We start from the raw sequence: 26,369 nt of genomic DNA on the forward strand, positions 1-26,369 counted from the left end.
CACGGTCCTGCGTTGGTGTTGCAGGAAAAGAAACAGGCTGAGCTTTGATAGACGGGGCAACACCTAGTAAAAAAAAAGAGAGAGAGGGGGAGAGAGAGACAGACCGGGAGGCTAGAGACGAGCTCGACCAAGCCTTTTAGCCTGTAATATGGGCTTCATTTAAACACTACACCGAAACTGGTTTCTTTATTTCTCTCTCTTCTGACACTACTGAGAAAAAGGGGGACATTTTCTCTTCGTCCTGGGTTTTGGTTTGAATTAAAATAAGAGAGAGAGAGAGAGAGAGAGAGAGAGTGAAAATGTCTCGGGGTGTGCTGCAGCCGAGCCAGCAGAAACTGGCCGAGAAACTCACCATCCTCAATGACCGCGGTATCGGCATGCTCACCCGCATCTACAACATCAAAAAGGTAAAATAATCTCGGATATTTAACGACATGTCTCCTAAAATGGCTGATTCTGTTTCATATAAACGCGCCGATGGTGTGTGTGTGTGTGTGTGTGTGTGTGTGTGTGTGTTCTCGCTTGATCACTAAGCACGGTTCAGAGAGGCAGGAAAATACACACATTAAAATATATAAATAAACAAACACATAACGCGTACTGTCTTTTATTAATAACTTCGATCACCTTCGGATTCGGCACGCGCGAGCCTGTTGACGGTTGCAGCTAACGCTAGCTCGGTTATGCTAATGCTAGCACACGCTAACGCTGTCCAAGCTTAACTCAAGTTTATTGTTTGATAAAGAATTAATTCAGTTATGTTCTGCTTTTATTTACGCGAATCTACGACAAAAAAACCATCCCCCCCAAAAAAACCAAAACACATTTTCGGACAGATTTCGCACCGGAACGTTGCTTAGCTACGGTAGCTAGGTAGCTCGTGCTAAACGGCTAATCGCGTATAACTACGGGTTAATGGAAGCGAAATTAGTTTCACTTCAATTAGTAAATATTTTATTACTTTATTGCGATAAAAAATTGAAGTGTTATAGTGTAGGTATAATTATTATATTATTCGTACGAATAATAATGATGCTTCTATTGCCTTGTTTGTGTATTTGACATAATTACATATTACAGGAATAAGACTGATGATGATTAAAGTATTAAAATCAATAGGGATATTAGTTATTTTATTTATTCATTTCTGTCTTTCTATCTTTATTTTTATATTCTTAATTTGTCATAATTAAGCAATTTAACTGTGTTAAAGTAATAATTGCTGTATTATACAAATAACACTCGTGTTTCGGTTATATAAGGAAAATAATTATTTTTTAAACGTGTATAAAAGCTATTTAGTAATTTCCCCGTTTTTTTAATATTAATGTATTTCTCATGAAGACAAAATTACACAAACCGCGTGTTAAAGTCAAATGACATTTGTTTGTTTGGTTTTAATTTATTTGACATAATTACACATTAGAGGGATTATAGCAGTGTATTAAAGTATTTTTTTTTGCTATTTTATATTAATAAGTTACTAGTTTAGAAATATTTATTTAATATGCTTAATTGTACACAACTAAGAATTATCCTATCATATTGTTATATTATTATACTGCCATCCTGCTGAAAAAACCCATTACAGAAATATAACATCAACAGAAGGCAACAGATTACCAGTAGAGACCTACAGGGACCATTAAAGTTTCCATTAAATCCAATACAATCACATTTGAACCATTAAAACCATTAAATATTCTTTGAGGGTTTCTGCTGTTTTGGGTTTTTTTCCAGCAGGGCCCAACTTTTTTTTTCTTGTTTGTTTGTTTGTTTCTTTCTTTCTTTCTTTCATTGTTTTTATTTATTTACATTTATTGGCTTGACATAATCACACATTACAGGAATAAGGTGATACATTACTTTTTTTTTATAGGAATAACATTTATGTCTGTAGAAATATTTATTTATTACGAGAATAATGATCATTGTGGTTTGTATTTTTTTTTTTTTTTACTGGTTTTCTTTTTCATAAGAGAAATTGAGTTGAATTTATTGGGCTAAAAGTGAAAGTAATTTTTTATTTATTCATATGTAAGAGGACTTCCCTTAGTGGAATTTGGCTTTTTTCTGAAATAATAAAAATAATCTTTATTCGTCTTATTATTATTATTATTATTATTATTATTATTATTATTATTAAGTGTGGTATTGAATGTGAAAGACAGCACAGTGAAAGACCCTCTGTAGAGTATTGTGCTGTTTCGTCCCTTGAGTGCTGTGTGAATGCGAGGGTTTGTGCTCAGTTGTCCCTGCTTCTGTGTGTGTGTTTCTGGCTGTTGTATATAAATGTCAGTAGTGTTAAGTGAGCTCTCATCTGCAGCCTGTTTGGCTCATGTGAAAATTTTAGGCTTTGCAGGTGTTTATTAGAGACGTTGTGGTTTACTGACGCGGTTTTGTAACCACTCAAGTCCTGAGTGATGCGGCGTTCAGTGGATTTTATATTAAAGATCATTTCCTGTCAACTAACACTCTTATCAGAGGACCGGACATGAAGCTGAAATGGATAGGAAGGAGTGTGTGTTAGTTCAGGATTTCCTCCTTCTACTCCTTATGACCCCCTTATGACACAAGTGGTTTTGGGTGTGTGTGTGTGTGAGAGAGAGCGAGAGAGAATGAATGAATTTAGTTTAGGGGTGGTTGATAATGTCAGTAAGGTGTATCATGATCCAGGAAGACAATACAGAATGTGTATCATAATATTTGTTTAATTTAAAAACTATAAACAGATTGTTTATGTTACATCCACCATTTACAAAAGATATATATAAATTTAACAGTGGTGTGGGGGATTTTTTTAACCCCCCCCCCTTATTTTTTATTTTATGTTGCAGTGAGTAACAGTAGTCTTGATTTGTAGATGTCTTGAGGGATGATGATTCCCATGATGCTCAGAAAAATGTCATGATGTTAAAGTATCATGACAATCGTCTTATTTGGACAGGATTAAACGTACATGGGGTCCTGAGGTAATTTCGTATTTTACTGGTGCTTCTCCTCTGTGACTTTATTTCCTTCCATATAGGCCATGTCTGTTTTTCTCCATCTTCCTCTGAGAAAATTACACGCTGAATTATCGACTGTTTTTCACCAAACTCTGTGATCGTCCGATACTTTTGGCCCAGGATTCACACGTCTGTTATTTTCTATGCAGTCAGATCTCCGTACGTGGGGTGGGGGGGTTGTTTGACTGCTGCTACTTGCTGTGTTTAATCTCCAGTCTCTTCAAGATTTTTTCAGATTTTGCAATCTCAGAAATGAACACAAAATCAGGGAAACTTCACAGTATTCGCAGGAGCTATCAATTTTTCCAAATACCGCAGGTTTTCTGCAGATTTGGACCAAGACGCGTCACATGACGTCATCACGACGTGCATTCCGCCAAAGCCCTCTTCAATTCACGTGCACAGCTAAAAGGTCTCATTTACCCACAGACATCACTGCGAAAGACCGTGCAATCAAATCAATTTCGTGCAATTCCAGTAGTTTTCCACAAAAAAGCACAAAAAGCAAAATTTGAAAAAAGTCGCAACAAAAGCATGCATTTTTGGCTGCGGCAAAAAAAAAAAACCTCAAATTCCTGTACGGACTGAATTTCATAGCGCGTGTATTAGAGCCCCTCCCACAGGTATTAAACACTTCCCCGAACAAAAAACGGATGCTTCTCGTATTCTTCGCCATTGTTGTTTTATTTATTTGAAATAAGATCCAGTATCCACTTCTCCACTCCAGCATCTCTTTGGCCATTCGGATGGCACGTCGTGAACGGAGCGTGATCACATGGCCCCGTGACTCAAACATAGAAAATACAACCCGCTAGAAATTCTTTCCTTTGGTCGTTTCATTACCGTCTGAATGTTAGTTTTATCACCGATGCGACGTGTAAAAGATTTATTATGGATGTCCCCCTGATGGACATATCCAAACCGAATAGGGCTCTGCAACCCTTTTTTTCCCTTTGAGATAATTCATTGAGTACGCTGATAGGTTTTATTTCACATAGATGAACTCTAAAAGTTTTCCCTTTAGAGACAGAAACCGACAGACGTGTGAGATTGAGGAAAGGGGTGGGGCTTCCGGGATGTGTTTGTTTATATCGGAGGTTTTTAAGTCGTTCCAGATTCATTTGTTGATTTGTTCATCTCGCATTTTATCGAGGAGAAAAATACGGCTCTTTTGGCGTTTTATTGAGTGATTACTCGTAGTAGCGTACACCGATGTCTTTGCGGAGCTGCTGCGCCAAATGTGTAATGTTCAATTCAATTTTATTTGTATAGCGCTTTTTACAGTGGATATTGTCTCAAAGCAGCTTTACAGGAATATATATAAACACAGGATGGAGATTTTAAGTGTGTGAGTTTATCCCTATTGAGCGAGACAGTGGCGAGGAAAAACTCCCTAAGATGATATGAGGAAGAAACCTTGAGAGGAACCAGACGCAGAAGGGAACCCGTCCTCATCTGGGTAACAATGGACAGTGTGAAAGTAAAAGAAAGTTCATTATGAGTTTTACATGAAGTCTGTTTGTTGAACTAATCCACTGTTCACTAAAGGAGACCTGAGTGTAAAACTGCATGTGCAGTCCCAAGGCCATTGCAGAAACCGTAGTCCCAGCAACCACAGCGAGAATGTCCATGTGGAATTGAGGTCCTAAACTATTTCATGGTACTTCAAGCGGTACCATCCTAAGCAAACTCCAGGCTGTAGCCTCCAGTTCATGAGAGCTTCATCCAGAGGTAGGGCATCCAAACGGCTCAGGCAGGTCCGGAGTGCAGAAATTGTCAGGATCACTGGCATCTCCATAAAATCATGTGTGGCTCAACAGAAGGCGAGAGGGAGGTAAAGGGAGGGAGAGATTGTTGGGTAAGGCTGTGTACTTTGCGTAAAAGAAAGTCTACTCATGATAAGCTTTAGTAAACAAATACGTTTTCAGCCTAGACTTAAACACTGAGACTGTGTCTGAATCCCGAAAACTAATTGGAAGACTGTTCCATAAAAGTGGGGCTCTATAAGAGAAAGCTCTTCCCCCTGCTGTAGCCTTCGCTATTTGAGGTACCGTCAAATAACCTGCACCTTTTGATCTAAGTAGGCGTGGCAGGTCATAGAAAACCAAAAGGTCTCTTAGATACTGTGGCGCGAGACCGTTTAGTGCTTTATAAGTTAATAATAGTATTTTATAATTAATGCGAGATTTCACTGGTAGCCAATGCAGTGTTGATAAGATCGGGTGATGTGGTCGTATCTTCTGGTTCTAGTTAGGACTCTAGCAGCTGCATTCTGGACTAACTGGAGTTTGTTTATGCTCCTACTGGAACATCCAGACAGTATGGCAGTATGGCCAGTACAGTAATCTAGTCTAGAGGTGACGAAAGTATGAACTAAAATTTCTGCATCATGTAGTGACAATATATTGCTTAAACAGATCTTTCGGTAGGATTAAGGGGTTTTTAAAATTCAAGCACTAACAATAATCAGAAACCCATTAGTACTCAGTAACGATCTGGAATAGTACATACGATTTGAGACAACATTAGTTTGTTTGTTCAGTTAGGGACACAGGGTCACATGGTGCTATACTACCTCCACAGTTTACATCAGTAATGCACCATGTGGAGGCGTCGCGTTGATTTTTAAGGATGTGCACAAGCGATGCATCAAAGTGCCGCAGGATACATGCGGTCACCGTTCTGCCTACATGTACACACAATCAACGGCAAGTATGCTTATTTAAGCACCAAGCCTAATATCGGTTTGTCTTGGTCGTTCGTGGCCACTTGTATTTTTTGGTGCCGGTCAGAGCAAGTCCTCTGATTGGCTGTTCAGCCGAGCGAATCAGTGCAGGAGAAGAGAGATGAAAAGAATCATGCTGTGCCTTCACAAAAACGTCTAATCATTTAGTTTAAGTGTAATGTGATGATGGCTCTGCTCTCCAGAACTTTATTCCATTTAAATAAGTGTGTTCTGACCTCCCCCGCCCCCAGATTTTCTCACTAATGTAGTCTTGGCTAGTTCCCAACCACCAGCCGGATCTCCCCCATAACACAACCAGTCATGGAGTGTGAAGGCTCTTGCATGTTGCCTCAGAGACACATGAAGCCAGCCAACCGAGTCTTTTTGAACTGCTCCTCATGATTTGTCACGGGATGGCGTGTAACACTTGGAGGAAAGTGCTATCTGCCACCTTCCGTATGCATGAACTCACCGACAGCCATGATTGACTGTGATTGACAGGGCAAAGAGAATGCCCCTCCCACCTTCTCGGACTCCTGGTCACTGATGGTTGCTGTAGACTCCAGTAATCAAATCCTTGTGTAATTGTGTTCTGTGCAGAAACCATGGATTCAGTAGGGAATTAAACACTTTGGGGCATGCTGCTAAAGAAAACTAACAGTTACATATTAACATGTAATAGTTTTGTTTGTGTCATTATTGTCTCGTGAAGCCTGTATTGGGATACGTCTCGTATCATGGCTTTAGTGTCATCTCATGCCTGCTGATCAGTTAGCTTTATCTCCTTATAAACTCTGTGCTGCATCCAGTAATTATTTTAGCTGACTGACAGAAGTGTGTGTGTGTGTCACACGAACATGAATTAAATATTTGCTGTGACAGCAAGAGGAAAAAAATGAAGCAGACGTTCATTGTTCATGTGTATTGATGACTGAGGGAAGACTGTTTAGTTAGGAAATCTAAATCACATCACAACGTAAGGTTGTGAAAGAGAGTAGGTGTGTGTGTGTGTGTGTGTGTGTGTGTGAGAGAGAGAGAGAGAGAGTGTATGTGAGTGAGAGAGAGTGTATGTGAGAGAGCGAGAGAGAGTGTATGTGAGAGAGAGCATGAGTGTGTGGGAGTGTATGAGAGTGTATGCGAGAGAGTGAGTGTGTGGGGGAGAGAGGTTGTGTGTGTGTGTGAGAGAGTGAGTGTGTGTCAGAGAGAGAGTGTGTGTGAGAGAGAGTGAGAGAGTGTATGTGAGAGAGAGCATGTGTGGGGGAGAGGTTGTGTGTGTGTGTGAGGTTGGTTGTGTGTGTGTGTGTGAGAGGTTGTGTGTGTGTGTGTGAGAGGTTGTGTGAGAGGTTGTGTGTGTGTGTGTGAGAGGTTGTGTGTGTGTGTGTGTGAGAGAGGTTGTGTGTGTGTGTGTGTGAGAGGTTGTGTGTGTGTGAGAGGTTGTGTGTGTGTGAGAGGTTGTGTGTGTGTGAGAGGTTGTGTGTGTGTGTGTGTGAGAGGTTGTGTGTGTGTGTGAGAGGTTGTGTGTGTGTGTGAGAGGTTGTGTGTGTGTGTGAGAGGTTGTGTGTGTGTGTGTGTGTGTGAGAGGTTGTGTGTGTGTGTGTGTGAGAGGTTGTGTGTGTGTGTGTGAGAGGGGTTGTGTGTGTGTGTGTGAGAGGGGTTGTGTGTGTGAGAGGTTGTGTGTGTGTGTGAGAGAGGTTGTGTGTGTGTGTGTGAGAGAGAGGTTGTGTGTGTGAGAGAGAGGTTGTGTGTGTGTGTGAGAGAGAGGTTGTGTGTGTGTGTGAGAGAGAGAGGTTGTGTGTGTGTGTGTGTGAGAGAGGTTGTGTGTGTGTGTGTGTGTGAGAGAGGTTGTGTGTGTGTGTGTGTGAGAGAGGTTGTGTGTGTGTGTGTGTGAGAGAGGTTGTGTGTGTGTGTGAGAGGTTGTGTGTGTGTGTGTGTGTGAGAGAGTGAGTGTGTGTCAGAGAGAGAGTGTGTGTGAGAGAGAGTGAGAGAGTGTATGTGAGAGAGAGCATGTGTGGGGGAGAGGTTGTGTGTGTGTGTGAGGTTGGTTGTGTGTGTGTGTGTGTGAGGTTGGTTGTGTGTGTGTGTGTGAGGTTGGTTGTGTGTGTGTGTGAGAGGTTGTGTGTGTGTGTGTGTGTGAGAGGTTGTGTGTGTGTGTGTGTGTGAGGTTGTGTGTGTGTGTGAGGTTGTGTGTGTGTGTGAGGTTGTGTGTGTGTGTGAGGTTGTGTGTGTGTGTGTGAGAGGTTGTGTGTGTGTGAGAGGTTGTGTGTGTGTGTGTGTGAGAGGTTGTGTGTGTGTGTGTGAGAGGTTGTGTGTGTGTGTGTGTGAGAGGTTGTGTGTGTGTGTGTGAGAGGTTGTGTGTGTGTGTGTGTGAGAGGTTGTGTGTGTGTGTGAGAGGTTGTGTGTGTGTGTGTGTGAGAGGTTGTGTGTGTGTGTGTGTGAGAGGTTGTGTGTGTGTGTGTGAGAGGTTGTGTGTGTGTGTGTGTGAGAGGTTGTGTGTGTGTGTGTGTGAGAGGTTGTGTGTGTGTGTGTGTGAGAGGGGTTGTGTGTGTGTGTGTGTGAGAGGGGTTGTGTGTGTGAGAGGGGTTGTGTGTGTGTGAGAGGTTGTGTGTGTGTGTGTGTGTGTGAGAGGGGTTGTGTGTGTGTGTGTGTGTGAGAGGGGTTGTGTGTGTGTGTGTGTGTGAGAGGGGTTGTGTGTGTGTGAGAGGTTGTGTGTGTGTGTGAGAGGTTGTGTGTGTGTGTGAGAGGTTGTGTGTGTGTGTGAGAGGTTGTGTGTGTGTGTGAGAGGTTGTGTGTGTGTGAGAGAGGTTGTGTGTGTGTGAGAGAGGTTGTGTGTGTGTGAGAGAGGTTGTGTGTGTGTGTGTGTGAGAGAGGTTGTGTGTGTGTGTGTGTGTGAGAGAGGTTGTGTGTGAGAGAGGTTGTGTGTGTGAGAGGTTGTGTGTGTGAGAGGTTGTGTGTGTGAGAGGTTGTGTGTGTGTGTGAGAGGTTGTGTGTGTGTGTGAGAGGTTGTGTGTGTGTGTGTGTGTGTGTGTGTGTGTGTGTGTGTGTGTGTGTGTGAGAGGTTGTGTGTGTGTGTGTGAGAGGTTGTGTGTGTGTGGGAGAGAGACAGAGAGAATGCGTGTGGGGGAGAGAGAGAGAGAGTGTGTGTGTGAGAGAGAGAGTGAGAGTGTATGTGAGAGAGAGAATGTGTGTGTGAGAGGTTGTGTGTGTGTGTGTGTGTGAGAGGTTGTGTGTGTGTGTGAGAGGTTGTGGGTGTGTGTGTGAGAGGGTGTGTGTGTGAGAGGGTGTGTGTGTGAGAGGGTGTGTGTGTGAGAGGGTGTGTGTGTGAGAGGTTGTGTGTGTGTGAGAGAGAGACAGAGAGAGTGCGTGTGGGGGAGAGAGAGAGAGAGAGTGTGTGTGTGTGTGAGAGAGAGTGTGTGTGTGTGTGAGAGAGAGAGAGAGAGAGAGAGAGAGAGAGAGAGAGAGTGTGCGTGTGTGAGAGAGAGGGATATCATGATACCAAAAATCTAGTAGTCGGTACCGATACCACCGAAAGTACTCGATACCAAAGTCGATACCACGGTGTGGTATAAATAAATAAAATTAAAAACTCCTGGAGGACATCCTCCTCTGGCTGAGAGAGAGAAGGGGCTATTTTAGTTATCAAACACTGTCTGACAATGACTAATAAAACAGTGCTAAATGCTAACTACAAGTGTTCAGGTGCACCCCTGCATGCGCGCACACACACCCACACCCGCCTTGTGCTCTGAGTGCAAGCATTAGTTTAAATTCACTGATATGGTGGCAGGCCAAAAACATTTATTAAAAGCATGAACATGTGAATAATTATTTACATTAGCTATACAATACATTAGCTACATTTTGCTGACAGGACACGGGCTGAATGGCGATGCATGTTGGCCCATTCGGAGGTAGTTTATAACATTGCAATGCGTTAACATCATTAACAAATAACTGTCTATCGCAAACATTACATGGAGCATAACATTAGCTGGTTTCACGGCCATCATGCCAGCTGTCTCAAACAAACATAATATAGGACCGTCTTTCAGGTGCTTCTCCAAATTCCAGATGTTTCCTCGCTTTGTTTGAAATGAGCGATAGCATCGGGTACACACCGGCAACCGATGCTATCTTTCCTCTCAACGAGTCGGGGCGGAGCTAAACTTGTTAAGCTAAGCTAATCTTCTGTAGTTTTTCCCGTGTGCTTGTAGGCGTTTTTCTTCTTCTTCACCACTTGTGGACCGACTAAACCAGGGGTTCCCAAACTTTTCCAGGGCAAGGCCCCCCAAATGGCATTAACATTTGACTGAGACCCCCCTTTTGCAAGATGTCTTTAAAACACATTAAAAATACAGACTTCTGAATATATCCCCCCTTTTTTTTTATTAACAATTACATCTTACATCTTTACATTACATTAGGAATTGATTGTGTGTGTGTGGTTGACTGAGAGTGAGAAAGAAAAAAAATCATGTATTTATTTTATTTTCACACCAAATTGTTGAGGCCCCCCGGCAGCCCTCTGGCGGCCCACACTTTGAAAACCACTGGACTAAAACACTTGGGCGTCTTTGCTGCCCCCTTCAGTTCCGGAAGAATTGCAACCTCGGTACCTCCATTATCAACACTACCTATGCTAATGCAGAAAAATAAGTACCGAAGTACCGTCACGTTTTAAGAATGTTGGTACCGAAGTATCTGTTTTCGTGATATCCCTAGTGTGAGAGAGAGAGTGTGTGTGTGTGTGAGAGAGAGAGAGAGAGAGAGAGAGAGAGCGTGTGAGAGAGAGAGGGAGAGAGCGTGTGTGAGAGACAGAGGGAGAGAGCGTGTGTGAGAGAGAGAGGGAGAGAGCTTGTGTGAGGGAGAGAGCGTGTGTGAGAGAGAGAGGGAGAGAGCGCGTGTGAGAGAGAGGGGGAGAGAGTGCGTGTGAGAGAGAGGGGGAGAGAGCGCGTGTGAGAGAGAGGGGGAGAGAGCGCGTGTGAGAGAGAGGGGGAGAGAGCGCGTGTGAGAGAGAGGGGGAGAGAGCGCGTGTGAGAGAGAGGGAGGTAAGCGCGTGTGAGAGAGAGGGAGAGAGCGCGTGTGAGAGAGAGGGGGAGAGAGCGCGTGTGAGAGAGAGAGGGCGGTAAGCACGTGTGAGAGAGAGAGAGGGAGAGAGAGCGTGTGAGAGAGAGGGGGAGAGAGCGCGTGTGAGAGAGAGAGGGAGGTAAGCGCGTGTGAGAGAGGGAGAGAGCGCGTGTGTGAGCGTGCGCGTGTGTGAGAGCGTGTGTGTGAGTGTGTGTGAGAGAGCGAGTGTGTGTGTGAGAGAGAGGAAGAGAGCGTGTGTGTGAGAGAGAAAGGGAGAGAGCGCGTGTGAGAGAGAGAGAGAGAGAGAGAGGGAGAGAGCGTGTGTGAGAGACAGGGAGAGAGCGTGTGTGAGAGAGAGAGGGAGAGAGCGTGTGTGAGGGAGAGAGCGTGTATGAGAGAGAGAGGGAGAGAGCGCGTGTGAGAGAGAGGGAGAGAGAGCGCGTGTGAGAGAGAGAGGGAGGTAAGCGCGTGTGAGAGAGAGGGAGAGAGCGCGTGTGAGAGAGAGAGGGAGGTAAGCGCGTGTGAGAGAGAGGGAGAGAGTGCGTGTGAGAGAGGGGGAGAGAGCGCGTGTGAGAGAGGGGGAGAGAGCTAAGCACGTGTGAGAGAGAGAGGGAGGTAAGCACGTGTGAGAGAGAGAGAGAGGGAGGTAAGCGCGTGTGAGAGAGAGAGGGAGGTAAGCGCGTGTGAGAGAGGGAGAGAGCGCGTGTGTGAGCGTGCGCGCGTGTGTGAGAGCGTGTGTGTGAGTGTGTGTGAGAGAGCGAGTGTGTGTGTGTGAGAGAGAGCGAGTGTGTGTGAGAGAGAGGAAGAGAGCGTGTGTGAGAGCGCGTGTAAGGGAGAGAGCGCGTGTAAGGGAGAGAGAGAGGGAGAGAGCGCGTGTAAGGGAGAGAGCGCGTGTAAGGGAGAGAGAGAGGGAGAGAGCGCGTGTGAGGGAGAGAGCGCGTGTAAGGGAGAGAGAGAGGGAGAGAGCGCGTGTAAGGGAGAGAGAGAGGGAGAGAGCGCGTGTGAGGGAGAGAGCGCGTGTGAGGGAGAGAGGGAGAGAGCGCGTGTGTGAGAGCGCGCACGTGCTCTCACACACGCTCTCTCCCTCACACGCTCTCTCTCCCTCTCTCTCTCACACACGCTCTCTCCCTCTCTCTCTCTCACACGCTCTCTCCCTCTCTCTCTCTCACACACTCTCTCCCTCTCTCTCTCACACACACTCGCTCTCTCGTGTGAGAGAGCGAGCGAGCGCGTGAGAGAGAGAGCGAGCGCGAGCGTGTGAGAGAGCGAGCGCGAGCGTGTGAGAGTGCGTGTGTGAGAGTGTGAGTGTGTGTGTGCACTCGCGTGCGAGAGTGTGTGTGTGAGAGAGAGTGCACGTGTGTGTGTGTGTGTGTGTGTGTGTGTGTGTGTGTGAGAGAGAGAGAGGGAGAGTGTGTGAACAGCCATGTCTGTGCTGCTTTGAAAGGTTTTGTCCTGGATTCGGTCCAGTTTGCTGCATAGAGGGGATTGTGGGGCATTGAGCACAGTCTTCTGTTAGACTTTCCCATTCACTTTGGGGTAATGTTAGCCTCCTTATACACACACACACTTTCTCGCTCCCCACAAGTGTGTTTCCATCAGCAAAAAAAATCTTTTAAATCATGTCTAAAATCCTGCTTTACGATCATGTAATAATTGAAAAGACAGTAATTAAGAATTTAAGAACGTTTTCCTGATCGTCTGAGGTGGAAATGTAGACGCAAGGATGCGGGTCGGGCCTATTAAAGATGGAAGCCTGTTTCCACCACTGAGAGAAAAAGAACAAATTGTGACTTTATATCTCACCGTTCCAACTTTATATCTTTCAATTCTGACTCTATATCTGGATGCAGTTTTGCCGTCCACTTGACCTGAAACGTGACTAACTTCAGGTAACGAGCGCATGCTAGTTTTCCTTGTCTTGACTAGCTGGTGAGTGTTGGTCTTCCTGTGCATTCAAGTCTACCCAGGAAGTCGACGCCAACTCAATTTTGATGGCGGTGTACCTTTTTAATTAACTGCAAAAAAAAATACAGCGAGGTTTTTAACTCTACTATCCTCAAAAATGAACAAAGAATGCACAGATCAGGTGTGTTTGGCCTTTTTATGTTTTTAATCAGTTTATGAAGCCGCTGTAAACTTTATCGTTACATAATATATTGTAATTGTACAATGCTATCGTATTTTGTGCAGGAAATTTAGCTTTCAACAAATTTACCGTCATCTACTGACGTTGCACCCATCGATTTCTCCATGTTTTCTCACTGACACGCCCCCAACTCGGAAACTCAGGGCTCAAAGAAAATCCAGTTTTTCCCCACTCATAATTACGACTTTGTCGAGACGTTCGTATGCGTTCAGCTCGTAAATCCGAGCTTTCTGATATGACTCGAACGCACCATTATGTGGCCTTTTTACAGAGAATGGTTGGTGCTTTGTCTGTGTGTTCTTTGTAACTCACTGAATGTCAAGTGGACGTCAAAATTGAGAGGGGAAAAAAGTCAGACTTTTGAGATGTAAACTCGTAATTGAGAGAAAAAATGTCTGATTTGTGAGAAATAAAGTCGCAATTACGCTTAAAAAAAAAAAATTCCGTGGCAGAAACGGGCTTCTATAAACAAAGATACGACAAGGAAATTGTATACAATAAATTTATATACGGAAAACAAATGAATTTAGGATTAGAATCATTGTTAGAACGAAAATGTTTGCGTCTCTCCATGTGCGAGCGTTTGTCTGGTGTGCTTTTGACGGCATCCTCTTCAGGATTATTCTTTCTGGATGAATTGTTGTATAAAATGAAGACTTTTTTTTTAATAAGACGGATTTTATTTAAGGAACACATGCTGACTAGCCGAGCAGCCTGTCCTATCTCAAACAGCAAGTCAAATACAGACTCTCAATCTCTCAATAGTCAATTTGTATTGTTTTAATATGAAAATAAATCCAGCGGATTATCTGTACGCTGTCGCAGCCCGCGTCGGTTAATAAAACAAGGTTACACCTTCAAGCAAATAAAAGCAGTGTTGCAGTTTTTTATTTTAAAAAGCATGTATGTATGTATGTATGTATTTATTTATTTATTTATTTATTTTCGTACTTCTGATCATTCATCAGAGCAAACACTCGACGATTGCATGCTTTCAGAAGTCCTGTTGCTTAGCAACTGGCAGGCCGTGACATCAGCGCTGTAACAAAAAAAGAAGTCTTTGCATTTTTTTTGTGATGTAAGAGTTAGAATTATGAGAAGGATTTCGTGTGTGTGTGTGTTAGAAGCCGTACAGGAATTCCCAAAAATTTCCCAGAATTTCCCAGCCACATGTGTATCAGAGTTGTTTGATTTTTATGAGACAGGGTTCCTCGTTTTGTGTGCACATGTGTAAAACGTGGTGTGTAGATTTTCACACTGATGGTCGCTTTAAATGAGGAGCCACAAATCAGATAATGCTGTCAGATAATCGAGTTATGATGGACTGATGCTGAATCAGTAGCACAATAAATTACGTCGCAGTACCAAAATAAAATGTTGTGGTGCTCTTTTTGGGTGTCCTGTTTTACGTTTGTTCCATTAAACAAGACAAAAATTGTATTTAAAATGCCCATGAAATGTGTTCCCTGAGTATTGAAGTGCTTGAATAATTTCCACAACAGCTATAATTTTTCCTGCTGAGGCCCTGATTACACTAGTGCGTTTTCGTTTTAAAATGAAAACGATCCTCGTCCACACTGGTGTTTCCGCTGTGTTATAGAAATGATCTCCGTCCACACTACAAGACCGATTACGCATGTCACATGACCATTCATGCACACTGGGCATGCACTGGGCATGTGTAAACAGGAAGTTGGTTGCTAGACCAAACTGGTGTTCCGTGTAGGGCTTATGCCTCTTGAAATGTGATTGGTTGGCGCATGTAGCAGCTGCAGTGTTATAAAATACAGAATTTAACTGCACAATGGCTGCTAAGAATGACAGCAAAAAACAGCAAACAGCAAAGCTTGCAGTTCGGTCTCCATGTTGTTGTGTATACGATTAAGGTAGTGTAACGGTCATACGGTAGGGGCTTGACGAATCAGGGAAGGACACGCGTTGATCCAGAAGACCCAATCAGGGAGCGAATGTGGGCGAAACCACGCCTTTCATTTTCAAAAGGCTTCGTTTTGGTCTGTTTACACTGAAATGCGATCCCAGAGTTTTCAAACTAAAACGGGGTCTTCGGCGTTTCCGAAAGTCTCCGTTTTGGATCAAAAACGGCGGAGTAGTGTAGACGACAGGCGTAACCGTAGCAACAGTTATGCGTTTTAAAACGAAAACGCACTAGTGTAAACAGGGCCTGAGGCTAAGCAGGGTTGAGCTTGGCCAGTACCTGGATGGGAGACATCCTGGGGAAAACTGAGGTTGTTGCTGGAAGTGGTATTTGGGATGCCAGCAGGGGGCACTCACTCTGTGGCCTGTGTGGGGCTCAATGTCCCAGTATAGTGACGGTGACACTATACTGTAAAAACAGCACTGACTACGTGTACGTGGACAGCAGTCTAATTATTTTTCATTAGTGGTTTTAGGTTTTTGGACCCCCTTGGATATCAAGGTGGATAGATAGAGGGGTTGGTGGGTAAAGGAAAGGATACGAGATAAAGGGATAGATGGGGAGGTAAAAGGATTGCATAACATTGAATAAATGCACATAAAGGCCAAATTCACAACACTACTCCAGGCGCGGCAGTGGCTGTAATGTGCAGCAGGAAGCGGAGAGACTCAGGAAGTCAACGCTTATCTCAGAAAACGGGTTAATCCTCATAGGAGAGGAGTTATTTCACGCAGAAGGGCGCGTCCTACATCGCGTTAACGTTATGTACAAGCGCCAACTTCACTTCACTTCAGACATGTAATGAACGCTGATCAGTGATCCCAAATCTTTCAGTGGCTGTATAACCCAGAGCGATGTGTGATTCATGCATATATTATTTGTTCTTGTGTGTTTTTGAGCTATTTATGTGCAGATGGTATTACCGAGACTAACACTCGTGCTACATTTTACTTTTGATCAGAATATACCTTTCATGATCTTCCTGTTTCTGTGCACCTTTGCCAAAGAATTAAAAAAGAAACCCATGCTCATTGATTTTTGTAATAGATAACTCTCAGACTTTTGAAGCAGATCGCATCTCTCACATCTCTGTGCATGTGAGGTGTGGTGTTGAGTCACAAAATAAATGACATTTTTATTTTATTTGTTGAAATTTTCCCTCACATTGTGTTTTTGTGCCATTATTGCATAATTTATTATTATTTTTATTTTTTAAAAGTTCTTTTAATTCGATTTCTTTACTTACAAATTCGTTGGCTTTGGCCTCATGTTATTGATTTCTTTCCTCGCATGTCATCCTTTCTTTAACAAGATCAAATTCGTTAAACCAGACACACCCTTGATTACTTATTTATTTATTTATTTATTTCCCGAACGCGAATCCGTAGATGTGCATGGTAGAGAATTTGGAAACGTTTCTGTGTTTTATTGTGTAATTCTCTCTGTTTTCTGTTACACTGCTTCCCCCCAGCAAGGACAAGTTTGGAAGGTTTGCACAGCTTTTCCACCTTCCTCCCCCGTCTAAAATCTTGTTCCCTCGCTCCCTACCTCCCTCGCTCTCTGTTCCGTCTCACTACCCCTTTTCCTGCTTTCCTGCCTTCCTGCCAGCCTCATGTCCCATGATCTCTCTCTCTCTCTCTCTCTCTCTCTCTCTCTCTCGTTCCGTATGCACCACACACACAGACACACACACGGCTCTCTTGTTCCCAAACTGCACTACAAATAGACGGCGCTTTTTTTTTTGTTTGTTTGTTGCATATCATCATTTTACTCATCTTTCATTCATATGTTACTTTTATGTTGCTTTTATTTTTTCCCATCGCATCACAATGTTTTATGCTGTGTATTCCAGGCATGTGCTGATAAACACAAAGTCAAGCATTTCTTTACCTCTTGACCAATCAGGGAGCAAGTTGGTGGGCATGTGGGGGGAGGGACATGGAGGACAAATTGACAGTGAAATATTCTTGGTAGTGAGTGAATATGAGGAGATTTGTGATATGTCTTTACGATGTTATGTCATTCAGACATGCCATAAAGATGTCATTATGATGTTCTGTCATTAAGACTTAATATATTAAGAAACTGATAAGATGTTGGAATTTATACTTCATCTTTAAAATGGTAAAACAACAATTATGGATTTTTTTTTTCTGTAAAATAAAAAAAAAATCCTTTTAGAATTGTTACACTTATTTCTTTCAAACAGCTGTAATTTCCAGCCTATATACTGTGATATATTATGTATCATAGAATTGGGATATGATGGGGTTTTTTTCTCTATCGGCCACCTCAATCTCATACAGGCCTTATATGAGCAGCTCAAATTCACTTGATTTTCTGCCTCCGAGACTCCATAGGATTTTCTGCCTCTGTTGTAAAAGTGTACACAGTTATCGTGATATGGAAATGTATTAGCACATGCTTCTGAATTTTTTTTTTTCATCCAAAATGTAAAGACATCTCAAATGCATGGCTTTATTTTATTTATTTATTTTTATTTTTTTTGTCATTGCATCTGAATGGTTTTGGCTTAACCTGCATCAGTCTAACAACCCACAGCTTACTAAAGGCTATGACATGGCAGGTGCTTATGTGTTCAGGGGTTTAAACATTGCCAGTGTTAAGACGGAGGACTGGTTGATGAAATGATTGATGGACTGGGAGGGTAATTAGTCTCAGCACGTTGTTCAGTTGAGTGTGTGGCTTGGTGTGGACTGAGGGCGAGTAGCTGCATGTGAGCGCAGCCTGTGGTGTCTCGGCTCGGGGTCGTACCACGTCGTCTTCCTCTACGAGGGCTGTTCTGTGCAAATGCGTCTTGCCGGCAGGTGCATGTGCAGAGTCGTGCTAATCATGTGACCATAACGTGCACAAACACACATGCACACACTGTAGCAGTGCTGCAACTCTGTAAGATGCTCATCACTTACAGAGCAGCACCCTCCAAAACACCTCCTCCTTCTATTTCTCATTCTTTCTCTTGTAATGCATCTCTTACTCTCTCTCATCTCTAACGGTCTCTCCGTATTTACTCTCTCTTGTCTGTCTCAGGCTTTGTAACCCGCTAATCTCTATTTTAACTCTCTAATCTGGCTCTTGACACTCTAATCTGAATACATTTTCTAATCCATCCTTGATCTGTCTGCTTAGATTTAATTCTCAAATCTGTTTGTTAGCGTACTAATCTGTCTCTTAAATCTCTAATCAGTTCTTTAACATTCTAATCTGTTCTTTATGTTTCTAATTTCTTTAACGCTAATTTGTCTTGTGACTTTCTACTCCCGCTCGTCCGTGCCCGACTCCCATCTCATGCTCGCCCGACTCCAGGCTCCTGCTCTCGCCCGCGCCCGACTCCAGGCTCCCACTCTCGCCCGCGCCCGACTCCAGGCTCTCATCCGCGCCCGTCCCCAGGCCCCCGCTCTCGCCCGTCCGCGCCCGTCCCCAGGCCCCCGCTCGCGCCCGTCCGCGCCCGTCCCCAGGCCCCCGCTCGCGCCCGTCCCCAGGCCCCCGCTCGCCCCCGTCCCCAGGCCCCCGCTCGCCCCCGTCCCCAGGCCCCCGCTCGCCCCCGTCCGTGCCCGCCCGTCCCCAGGCCCCAGGCCCCAGTTCGCGCCCGTCCCCAGGCCCCAGCTCGCGCCCGTCCCCAGGCCCCAGCTCGCGCCCGTCCCCAGGCCCCAGCTCGCGCCCGTCCCCAGGCCCCAGCTCGCGCCCGTCCCCAGGCCCCAGCTCGCGCCCGTCCGCGCCCGTCCCCAGGCTCTCGCCCGTCCGCGCCCGACTCCAGGCTCCCGCTCTCGTCCGCAACCGTCCCCAGGCCCCCACTCTCACCCGACTCCGGGCTCCTGCTCTTGTCCGGCTCCCGCTCTTGTCCGGCTCCCACTCTCGTCCGCGCCCAGCTCCCGGCTCCTGCTTACCTCTGCCTGACTCCCCTCTGTAATCTGTCCCTTATCTCTAATCTCCCTCTGATATGTAATCGGTCTCAGTCTGCCTGTCTTTCTTTTTCTATGCAAGTTTGCTGTCGTACACTACTGTTTCACTCCTCTCTCCTTTTCTCCCACTCAATCTATCTCTCTTCCTCTCTCTGTGTTCCATCGCATTTTTAGCTATGGCCAAATCCCTGCACTTGTGCCTCCTCGTCCTCTTACTTGTGTCTAACCATTGTACTTGTTGCGTATTTCATCACTGGACCTCACTATCACACATTTCCCCAGGAAGTCCATTTGAAGCAATAACGTTTTGAATATTTCTGTCTTCTTCTATGTTTTTTTTTTTTTTCTTTTCAGGCATGCGGGGATCCCAAAGCCAAGCCCTCATACCTGATTGACAAAAACCTTGAATCTGCGGTCAAGTTCATTGTGAGAAAGTTCCCAGCTGTGGAAACCCGCAACAATAACGTAAGTCTCTGAGCACTGACTGTAGAAGAACCTCACCTTGTTTGTTCATTTGCTGATAACCGTTAGGGTTAGTGTTATGTTGTTAGGCCTTGTGTTGTGCAGATTGTGTTAACATCATACATTGGCAGCCATTTTGCAGGTGGAGCTTCTCATGCTTTGCTTGGATGTGGTGGGTTTTTTTCCACAATAAAGTGTCTTTTTTTTTTTTTTTTTTTTCAGTCCATGCTGAATTCCTGTGATATAATGAATGAAAGTGTTCAGCACAAAAATAGGAATATGATGAAGACCGTGTGTAACCGGTGCTGTTTTGCGTTTATAAACACCAGTCTTATGTACAGTTAAAGATGTGTACATATGCTGATATCTCAATACATTATCTATACAACAGTTAGTTATTATTAACATTAGTTTCATTCCTTAATCCTCAGTAGTTGCTTGTTATGGAAATATGCATGGAAAATTCATGGAAATGATAATTCCACTCAGATCTTAATCCTTGTTGTGCTGCTTTTAAAGTTGCCTAAAGTGTATAGCAAGATAATGTAAGTATTGTCTTAAAGCAGGCATGCATTATCATGGCATAATTATTAATATGGTGTGTAATAATTTAACCAAATTAGTGTGTTTTAGTTCTCAGTCACATTGTGTGGTTTCCAGGGAGCCCTAAGCTGGTTTACTGCTGTTTACCGGCTGCAGGTGCAGAGAAGATCCAGGTCCTGGAGTTGAACCCTTTATCGCTTGGGCATGTAGTCAGAAATTGCTTTTAGGCACAGATCCTCGGAGTTGTTGCAAAATAATTGAACTCATTCACTGAGAATATGTAACATTTGATTTTCCTTATTATCGACCTGAGGGTTCGGAGCAGTAGCATCAAGTGTGGTCATTAAAAAATAAAAATTTTTAAAAAAATTTAAAAAAAGGTACACAAATGTATTTGTGTGTAACAGAACAACATTCTCTGAAAAAATCATATAGATGCCATGTAACGTCACTCGTTTTTTTAATATGAGGATTGAGTGCGCAGTTGTAGGGTGATCAGTGAGGCCTGCTTGTCTGCCTCGGGGAGGGTGTGCTTGCGTACGTGTGTGTGTGTGTGTGTGTGTGTGTGTGTGAATGAGTGAGTGTGCAAAGGAATGTGGGTGTAACACACAACCACACAATTCTATCAACTCACATTCCAGCAGAAAGCGGCGCGTTGTCATCGTCCGTCAATGTGTGTGTTAGTCACCGTGAGCTCCAGTCATGATTAATACTATACTAACAGTTCCATTACACAATAATACTGCCAGTTTTATTTTACTTTATTATTTATTCTAATTAGACGGACATCTGTGGGCTCCTTTGTGTTTTGATGCTCTGTGTATTTACTGTGTGTGTGTGTGTGTGTGTGTGTGTGTGTGTGTGTGTGTGTGTGTGTGTGTGTGTGTATTTTTGTGTTTCTCTAATAACCACTCATTGTTTTATTTATTAAAAAAGTGTTGTATTTTTCAGATGCAGCTCTTGTAGTGTATCTCTCTTCTCTCGTTTAACATCCAAGATGTTTAACTGCTTCTTAAACCAATGTCGAGCTGCGTCATGTTTACCTGTGTATTTTTGAGTTTGCCTTTGTGTTGGTTTATATATGTCTCCTTTCTTTTTGTGTGTGTGTGTGTGTGTGTGTGTCTGTCTTTTTTTGTGCATTTGTTTGCATGCTTAACACGGCTATTTTCTGGATTGTTCTTTTGGTAAGTTTGGAGCCCGTTTGCTTTGTTTAGAGCTCACATATTTCTATGTAGTCTTAAGTTTTCTGTTGTACTCACATATGTATCGAGCCTCACAACTAGACTGAAGGAACCTCAGAATAAACAGTGTTTGTTTGTTTGTTTGTTTGTTTGTTTGTTTATTTTCTTTGGATTTGGTTATTTATAGTGCCAACATGGTGCCAGAGCTGGTACTAAATCTGAAACTGTTCCATGTGACTCCATATCTGGTTTTCTGACAAAAAAGTATGTGCTGTTGTTCTTTCTAAATTCCTATTATATCACAACAGTAAAAAAATACACACAAAAAAACACCCTGTTCAACCTTTTTATCCATTTAGAGTTAATGTTATCGAACATTCACGAAACAGTGTGTCTTGAAGTTAGACAAAAAAAAAAATGCAGTTTGCGACCCTGACCCTGAGTCAGCGTCTGTTCTCACGACTCTTCTGTGGCAGAAAACACAATATAAAGTTACAGCTTTACCTCTGGCTGTTACATAGTGCTGACACTGGAGACTCCTTCCATACCTGTTAAATAAGCCTCTCCTGACATCAAACACCATGTCAGCGATTATACATTTCCTTTGTTAAATAAGTAAGTTGTTACTATAGACTCCTGAGTGAGAGACATCACTCTGATGTCAGTCAGTCTTTTCTGGTTGCAAAACAAAACAACAACAAAAAAAGTGATTTTTAAGAGCAAGCAAGATAATGTTGCGTTGTGCTGCTGGGTGTTGGAATCAGAAAAAGGTTCATAAACACATTTGTTATTAGCTAGATAGCGATCATATCAGCGAAGTTGGCATGCTTACTAAGAATTTAACAAGCATAGGCATTCTAAATTGTACATGAAGAAACTAGCTAGATATCTAGGTCACGTTCTTACTTAGGAGTTGCTACATTTAACTAGCTAACTTGGTTGTGTTTTATAAATGAGTCCTCAATGTACCGTGTTGTACTCGTAAAATGTTTCTTCTTGGACCTACCCATAAACAGCAAATCATTAAGAGACTTTGCTCAGAGTTTCTTTGAGAGATGTGGTTCGTCCCCAAACTGTTGCCACAAAGTTGGAAGCACACACGTGTATGTGTGTATATATATATGGAATGTCTTTCCATACTGTGTACATTTACTAGAACTAAGAGGCCCAAACCTGTTCCAGCATGACAATGCCCCTGTGCACAAAGTGCGCTCCATGAAGACATGGTTTGGCAAAGTTGGAGTGGAACAACCTGAACAACCCCTCGGAATACTTTTGGGGTGATCTGGAACACCAACTGTACCCCAGACCTCACCCCCAGTGTCTGACCTCACTAATGCTCTTGTGGCTGAATAAAAACACAAATCCATACAGCCACACTCCAAAATCTAGTGGAAAGCCTACCCAGAAAAGCAGAGGTTATTATAACCATAAAGAGGGACTACTTCTGGAATGGAATGTTCATCAAGCACATATGTATGTGATTGTAGGACATCCGTGCACTTTTGGCCATATTGAGGTTGTTGTATTCTAGACCAGCTTCATGTGGCCACCTATGCTATCTGTGAAGGGGAATAGGGTTAGGTCTATGTAATATATATGACAATATTGTATTAGAAAGCGCACAGTAGTATAAACCAAGTAGGCAACCAAAGTAGCAGCTATCAGAGCTGCTGTTACAGAACTAAAACTTCCTGACCAATCAGGTTTGAAAATTCAGCAGCACTGCGGTATTATCTAAACTTGCATATTACAGTTTTTCAACAATCTTATGACACATGACATAATAATTCATCACATCCTAATCCTTACATGATAGTGTATTACACTTTTACATTACAGTGTATTGCGGTTTTATGCACGAACATTAGTTTTACATGATAACATATTACAGTTTTCCGAGAACTTGAATTCTCGAACTGTTTAAACTGAAACAGCCACGCCTACAGATATTAAATATTTAATAACATTCATATACTGTATGTATGTTTCACGCGCTAGAAAGATTTCGTTCTGCCAGAATTTTCTCAGGTATAGACACTACACACTAAATATATAATGTAAAACTCTCAGTATAGTCCTTGTACATAAAGTCCCCACTGTTTTCCTGATGGAGGACATTAGCAGTTCAAGCTTTATACGGAGAGCTGGAAGATGTCTGCTCTGAAAATCTGCTGGTTTGGAACCGAGCAGCCAGCACCATCGGGATGTATGGAAATGGTCATTTTGTTTCCATGCCAACAGCTTGAACAATTCAAATTGTTACATGATTTAAAAATAAATGAGGATTTTGCAGGGTGAGCAGATTCAGTATCACGATCATGACTCATGAAGCTTTTATCAAGCTGAAAAGGTCCGAGCCCGTAGTTGTCGTCTTGCAGGTAGTTATAATCTGTGAGACGTTATCTTTCAAAGTCATGAAAAGATCACGAAAACTTTATTAACCATGTGCAAAGAGAGCCCTTACTTTCACTTTTTATTTACGAGTATTGACGTTACAGAGCCATGCGCTCATGACATCTGTCATCGTAATACATTGTGGTTCTGCTCTCAAACCTGATGAAATGTGGGAGGATTCTTTAAAAGGTTCTCTGGAGAACCGCACCAGCACCGTCCCTTTTAGACAACATGTATTAGAGATCTGCGTGTTCTGAGGTTCCTTGGTTTTTGTAACTGCATGGGTCTGTGCTTGCTGTAAGTTTTTGTCCATTATCTCAACCCTAACATACAGTTCAGGGTCTGGGTGTGTACTCACAGAAATAGCGACACATTTCACGGTGAATAACAAGGATGGTGGGATTTTGGTTAAAAGTCAAAAATTGAAGGGAATATAATGGAAGTACAATAAAAATTTTCATTAAAACTATCTTTTTTTTTTTTTTTTTTTTTAAAGTTTGCTTTAGTTAATTTTTATTAATTTAAATGTACTAATGTATTAAATGTACTAAGTTTATATTAATTCAACTGCCATTCGTTAGTTTCATTTGTTATAATTAGCACTTAATGTTAAAATTATTTCCATTTGGTGCTTTTTTACATACACTTCTTAATTGATTTATTTATTAAAAATAATCTCATTGTAATTTATTTAAAAAATCAATTTATTCATTTAAATGATGTATAAATTGCATTATCTTTTACTGTTCGAATCACAATTATGATTCCTTTCATTTATCATTTTATTATTATATATATATATAATAGAATTTTTTACCACTTATTGTGGCTTTTATTGCATGTGTTCATTTATTAATAATTTTATGCATATTTTATTACATTTATTTAATCTAATAATGTAGAAATTGCATTACCTTTTTATTATTTGAATTCTGTTGATCATTATACAGTTTTAAACCCTTTATCACTTATAAATTATACAATTAAAAAATTTGCATTTACTGCAAATTTCTGTAATGATTGCTGTCGTTTATTACATATGATCATTTTATACAATTCCTTAAGTTCCTCTTTATTTGCACTTGATATTGCAAAGCATTTTTCACATTTCTTTTTATTATTATTGTAAGTACAGATTTGCTTCGTTTTGTGCTGTTCTCTCCATCCTTGCTGTTTTCCTTATCACATACGGGGCTATTTAACACCATGATTAAAATGCTTTGCTGCATTTTAACATACTTGTAGGAGTATCGTTGAGATGGGTGAAGTTTGTGAAATACTAGTAAACATTGTACTGGTTAGTAGTAAAGTGTTTACTAATATTTATTATGCATTGAAGAATGCATTAGTGGTTATGGCCAGTGGGGGTTATTTGACCATCACCTTTTTTTTTTTTTTTTTTTTTTGGCAGGGTGTTTTGATAGAAATTGCCCAATACTCAGTTTGCACAGTGATGTCCAGCACATCATTAATGCTGTTAATATAGAATAAGCGTATCATAATTCCTATGACTATAAGATTGCTATAAGTTTGTTACTAACTTGACTTAAGAGCAGGTTTGCATTGCACAAGACTTTAAAAAAGCAGAAAAGTTTATTGTATTTATAAGAATCGGATAATAATTAATGGGATTCTTATGTTGAAGGATGTTAGTATGATTTTTCATTAAGGATTTAAACAGTTACAGGGTTGTGTTACAGGAAACTAATCAAGAATGGGGTTGCAGCAGAGTGGAGGTTACTGTTGCTGACCCGAAGTTGATTATTTTCCTATAACAGATCATCCTGAAATGTTTTATTCCTCTTATACCACAGCGATTTGCCCACGATTACAATTTTTTATTTAAATTTTTAATGATCCGTCACGTTTTTTAACTGCTTGCAGTTACATTTAACAAGACAAGTAAGTTCCTAAAGCCAGTCGTTCCCTTACCAGCCTCTCTATTTTTCCTTTTTCTTGACTTTAAAAAGAAAAAAAGAAACCAGAAAGCACAAGCTTTGTAACTGACTGTTACAACGCACTGAAACTAGAGACTCCTTCCTCCTAACTGTTACATAAACATCCACTTTCAGAAAACTTCACCATATCAATGATTTATACGTATTTCTTTGTTAAATTAAAGCACACTTTATTCATCAGTTTATTATTTGCGATACAGTTCCATGTGAATGAGTTGTTACTATAGAAACGAAAATGTATTAAATGGAGCGCATTAATATAAATCTGTCATTTGGATTACAGCCAGAAATACTGCTGTTATGGAACATTCATCACTTTCTGACCAATCAGATTAGAGAATTTACCAACGCTGTGGTATAATTTACATTAAACTCACATGATGTCTCCAGCATTTTCTAGCCCTTTTTTTTTTGTTTTTTTTTTTGCAATGCACACTTGCTGTGAAGTCACTAGCAGTTGGAAGCAAGCCAAGCTTTAAGCTAGGAAGGCTTAAACGTGTTCAGACTTGATGCAGGGTTCAGACAGCCACACAGTTCGGCTTTTGAAACCACTACGCAAGATTTATTGCGTCTCAGATGTTTTATGCAATGAAGGTTTACGCTACGTACGGCTTTTCTTTCTTCAGAACGTCTGGAGAGTCAGGAACCAAAGGGGGAATATGCTGAGTAAAATCCACGAAAAACTTAATTCAGTAGTTGAAAAAATACGTAGAGCGTATGGGTGACCATGTACAGCATATGTTGTAAATAATATAAATATGAAGTAGTTTGCAATGGTTCCTGACTTTTCAGACACCCTGTAGGTAGAAATATACATAAATTAATATAATATAATTTTGTTAAAGATAATTGATAGATACCGTCATTGAAAATTTATTTTAATTAGAATAATTTTTGCTAATCAACTCTTGTAGCACTTAATTCACAGTGCACAATACTATTACCAGGGTTGTAATCATACATTGTGACACTATAAATCACAATGCAAACTGTGACCATGTGCATCTTGGAAACGTGCAATATCAG

At 42.0% G+C, this 26,369-nt stretch overlaps 1 protein-coding gene across 2 annotated transcripts in view; it reads left to right on the top strand.

The window, feature by feature from the left end:
* nckap1 (NCK-associated protein 1) overlaps nt 1-26,369 on the top strand; it is a 75,209-nt gene continuing 48,840 nt past the window's right edge. For both annotated transcript variants that reach the window (XM_053626288.1, XM_053626289.1), the window contains exons 1-2: nt 1-407; nt 19,157-19,267. In XM_053626288.1, coding sequence (XP_053482263.1) covers nt 300-407; nt 19,157-19,267 — 219 coding nt within the window. In that variant the 5' untranslated portion in view covers nt 1-299. The remainder of the gene's footprint in view (nt 408-19,156; nt 19,268-26,369) is intronic.

The sequence above is a fragment of the Ictalurus furcatus genome, chromosome 6 (genome assembly GCF_023375685.1).
Source record: "Ictalurus furcatus strain D&B chromosome 6, Billie_1.0, whole genome shotgun sequence".
Taxonomy (NCBI): domain Eukaryota; kingdom Metazoa; phylum Chordata; class Actinopteri; order Siluriformes; family Ictaluridae; genus Ictalurus; species Ictalurus furcatus.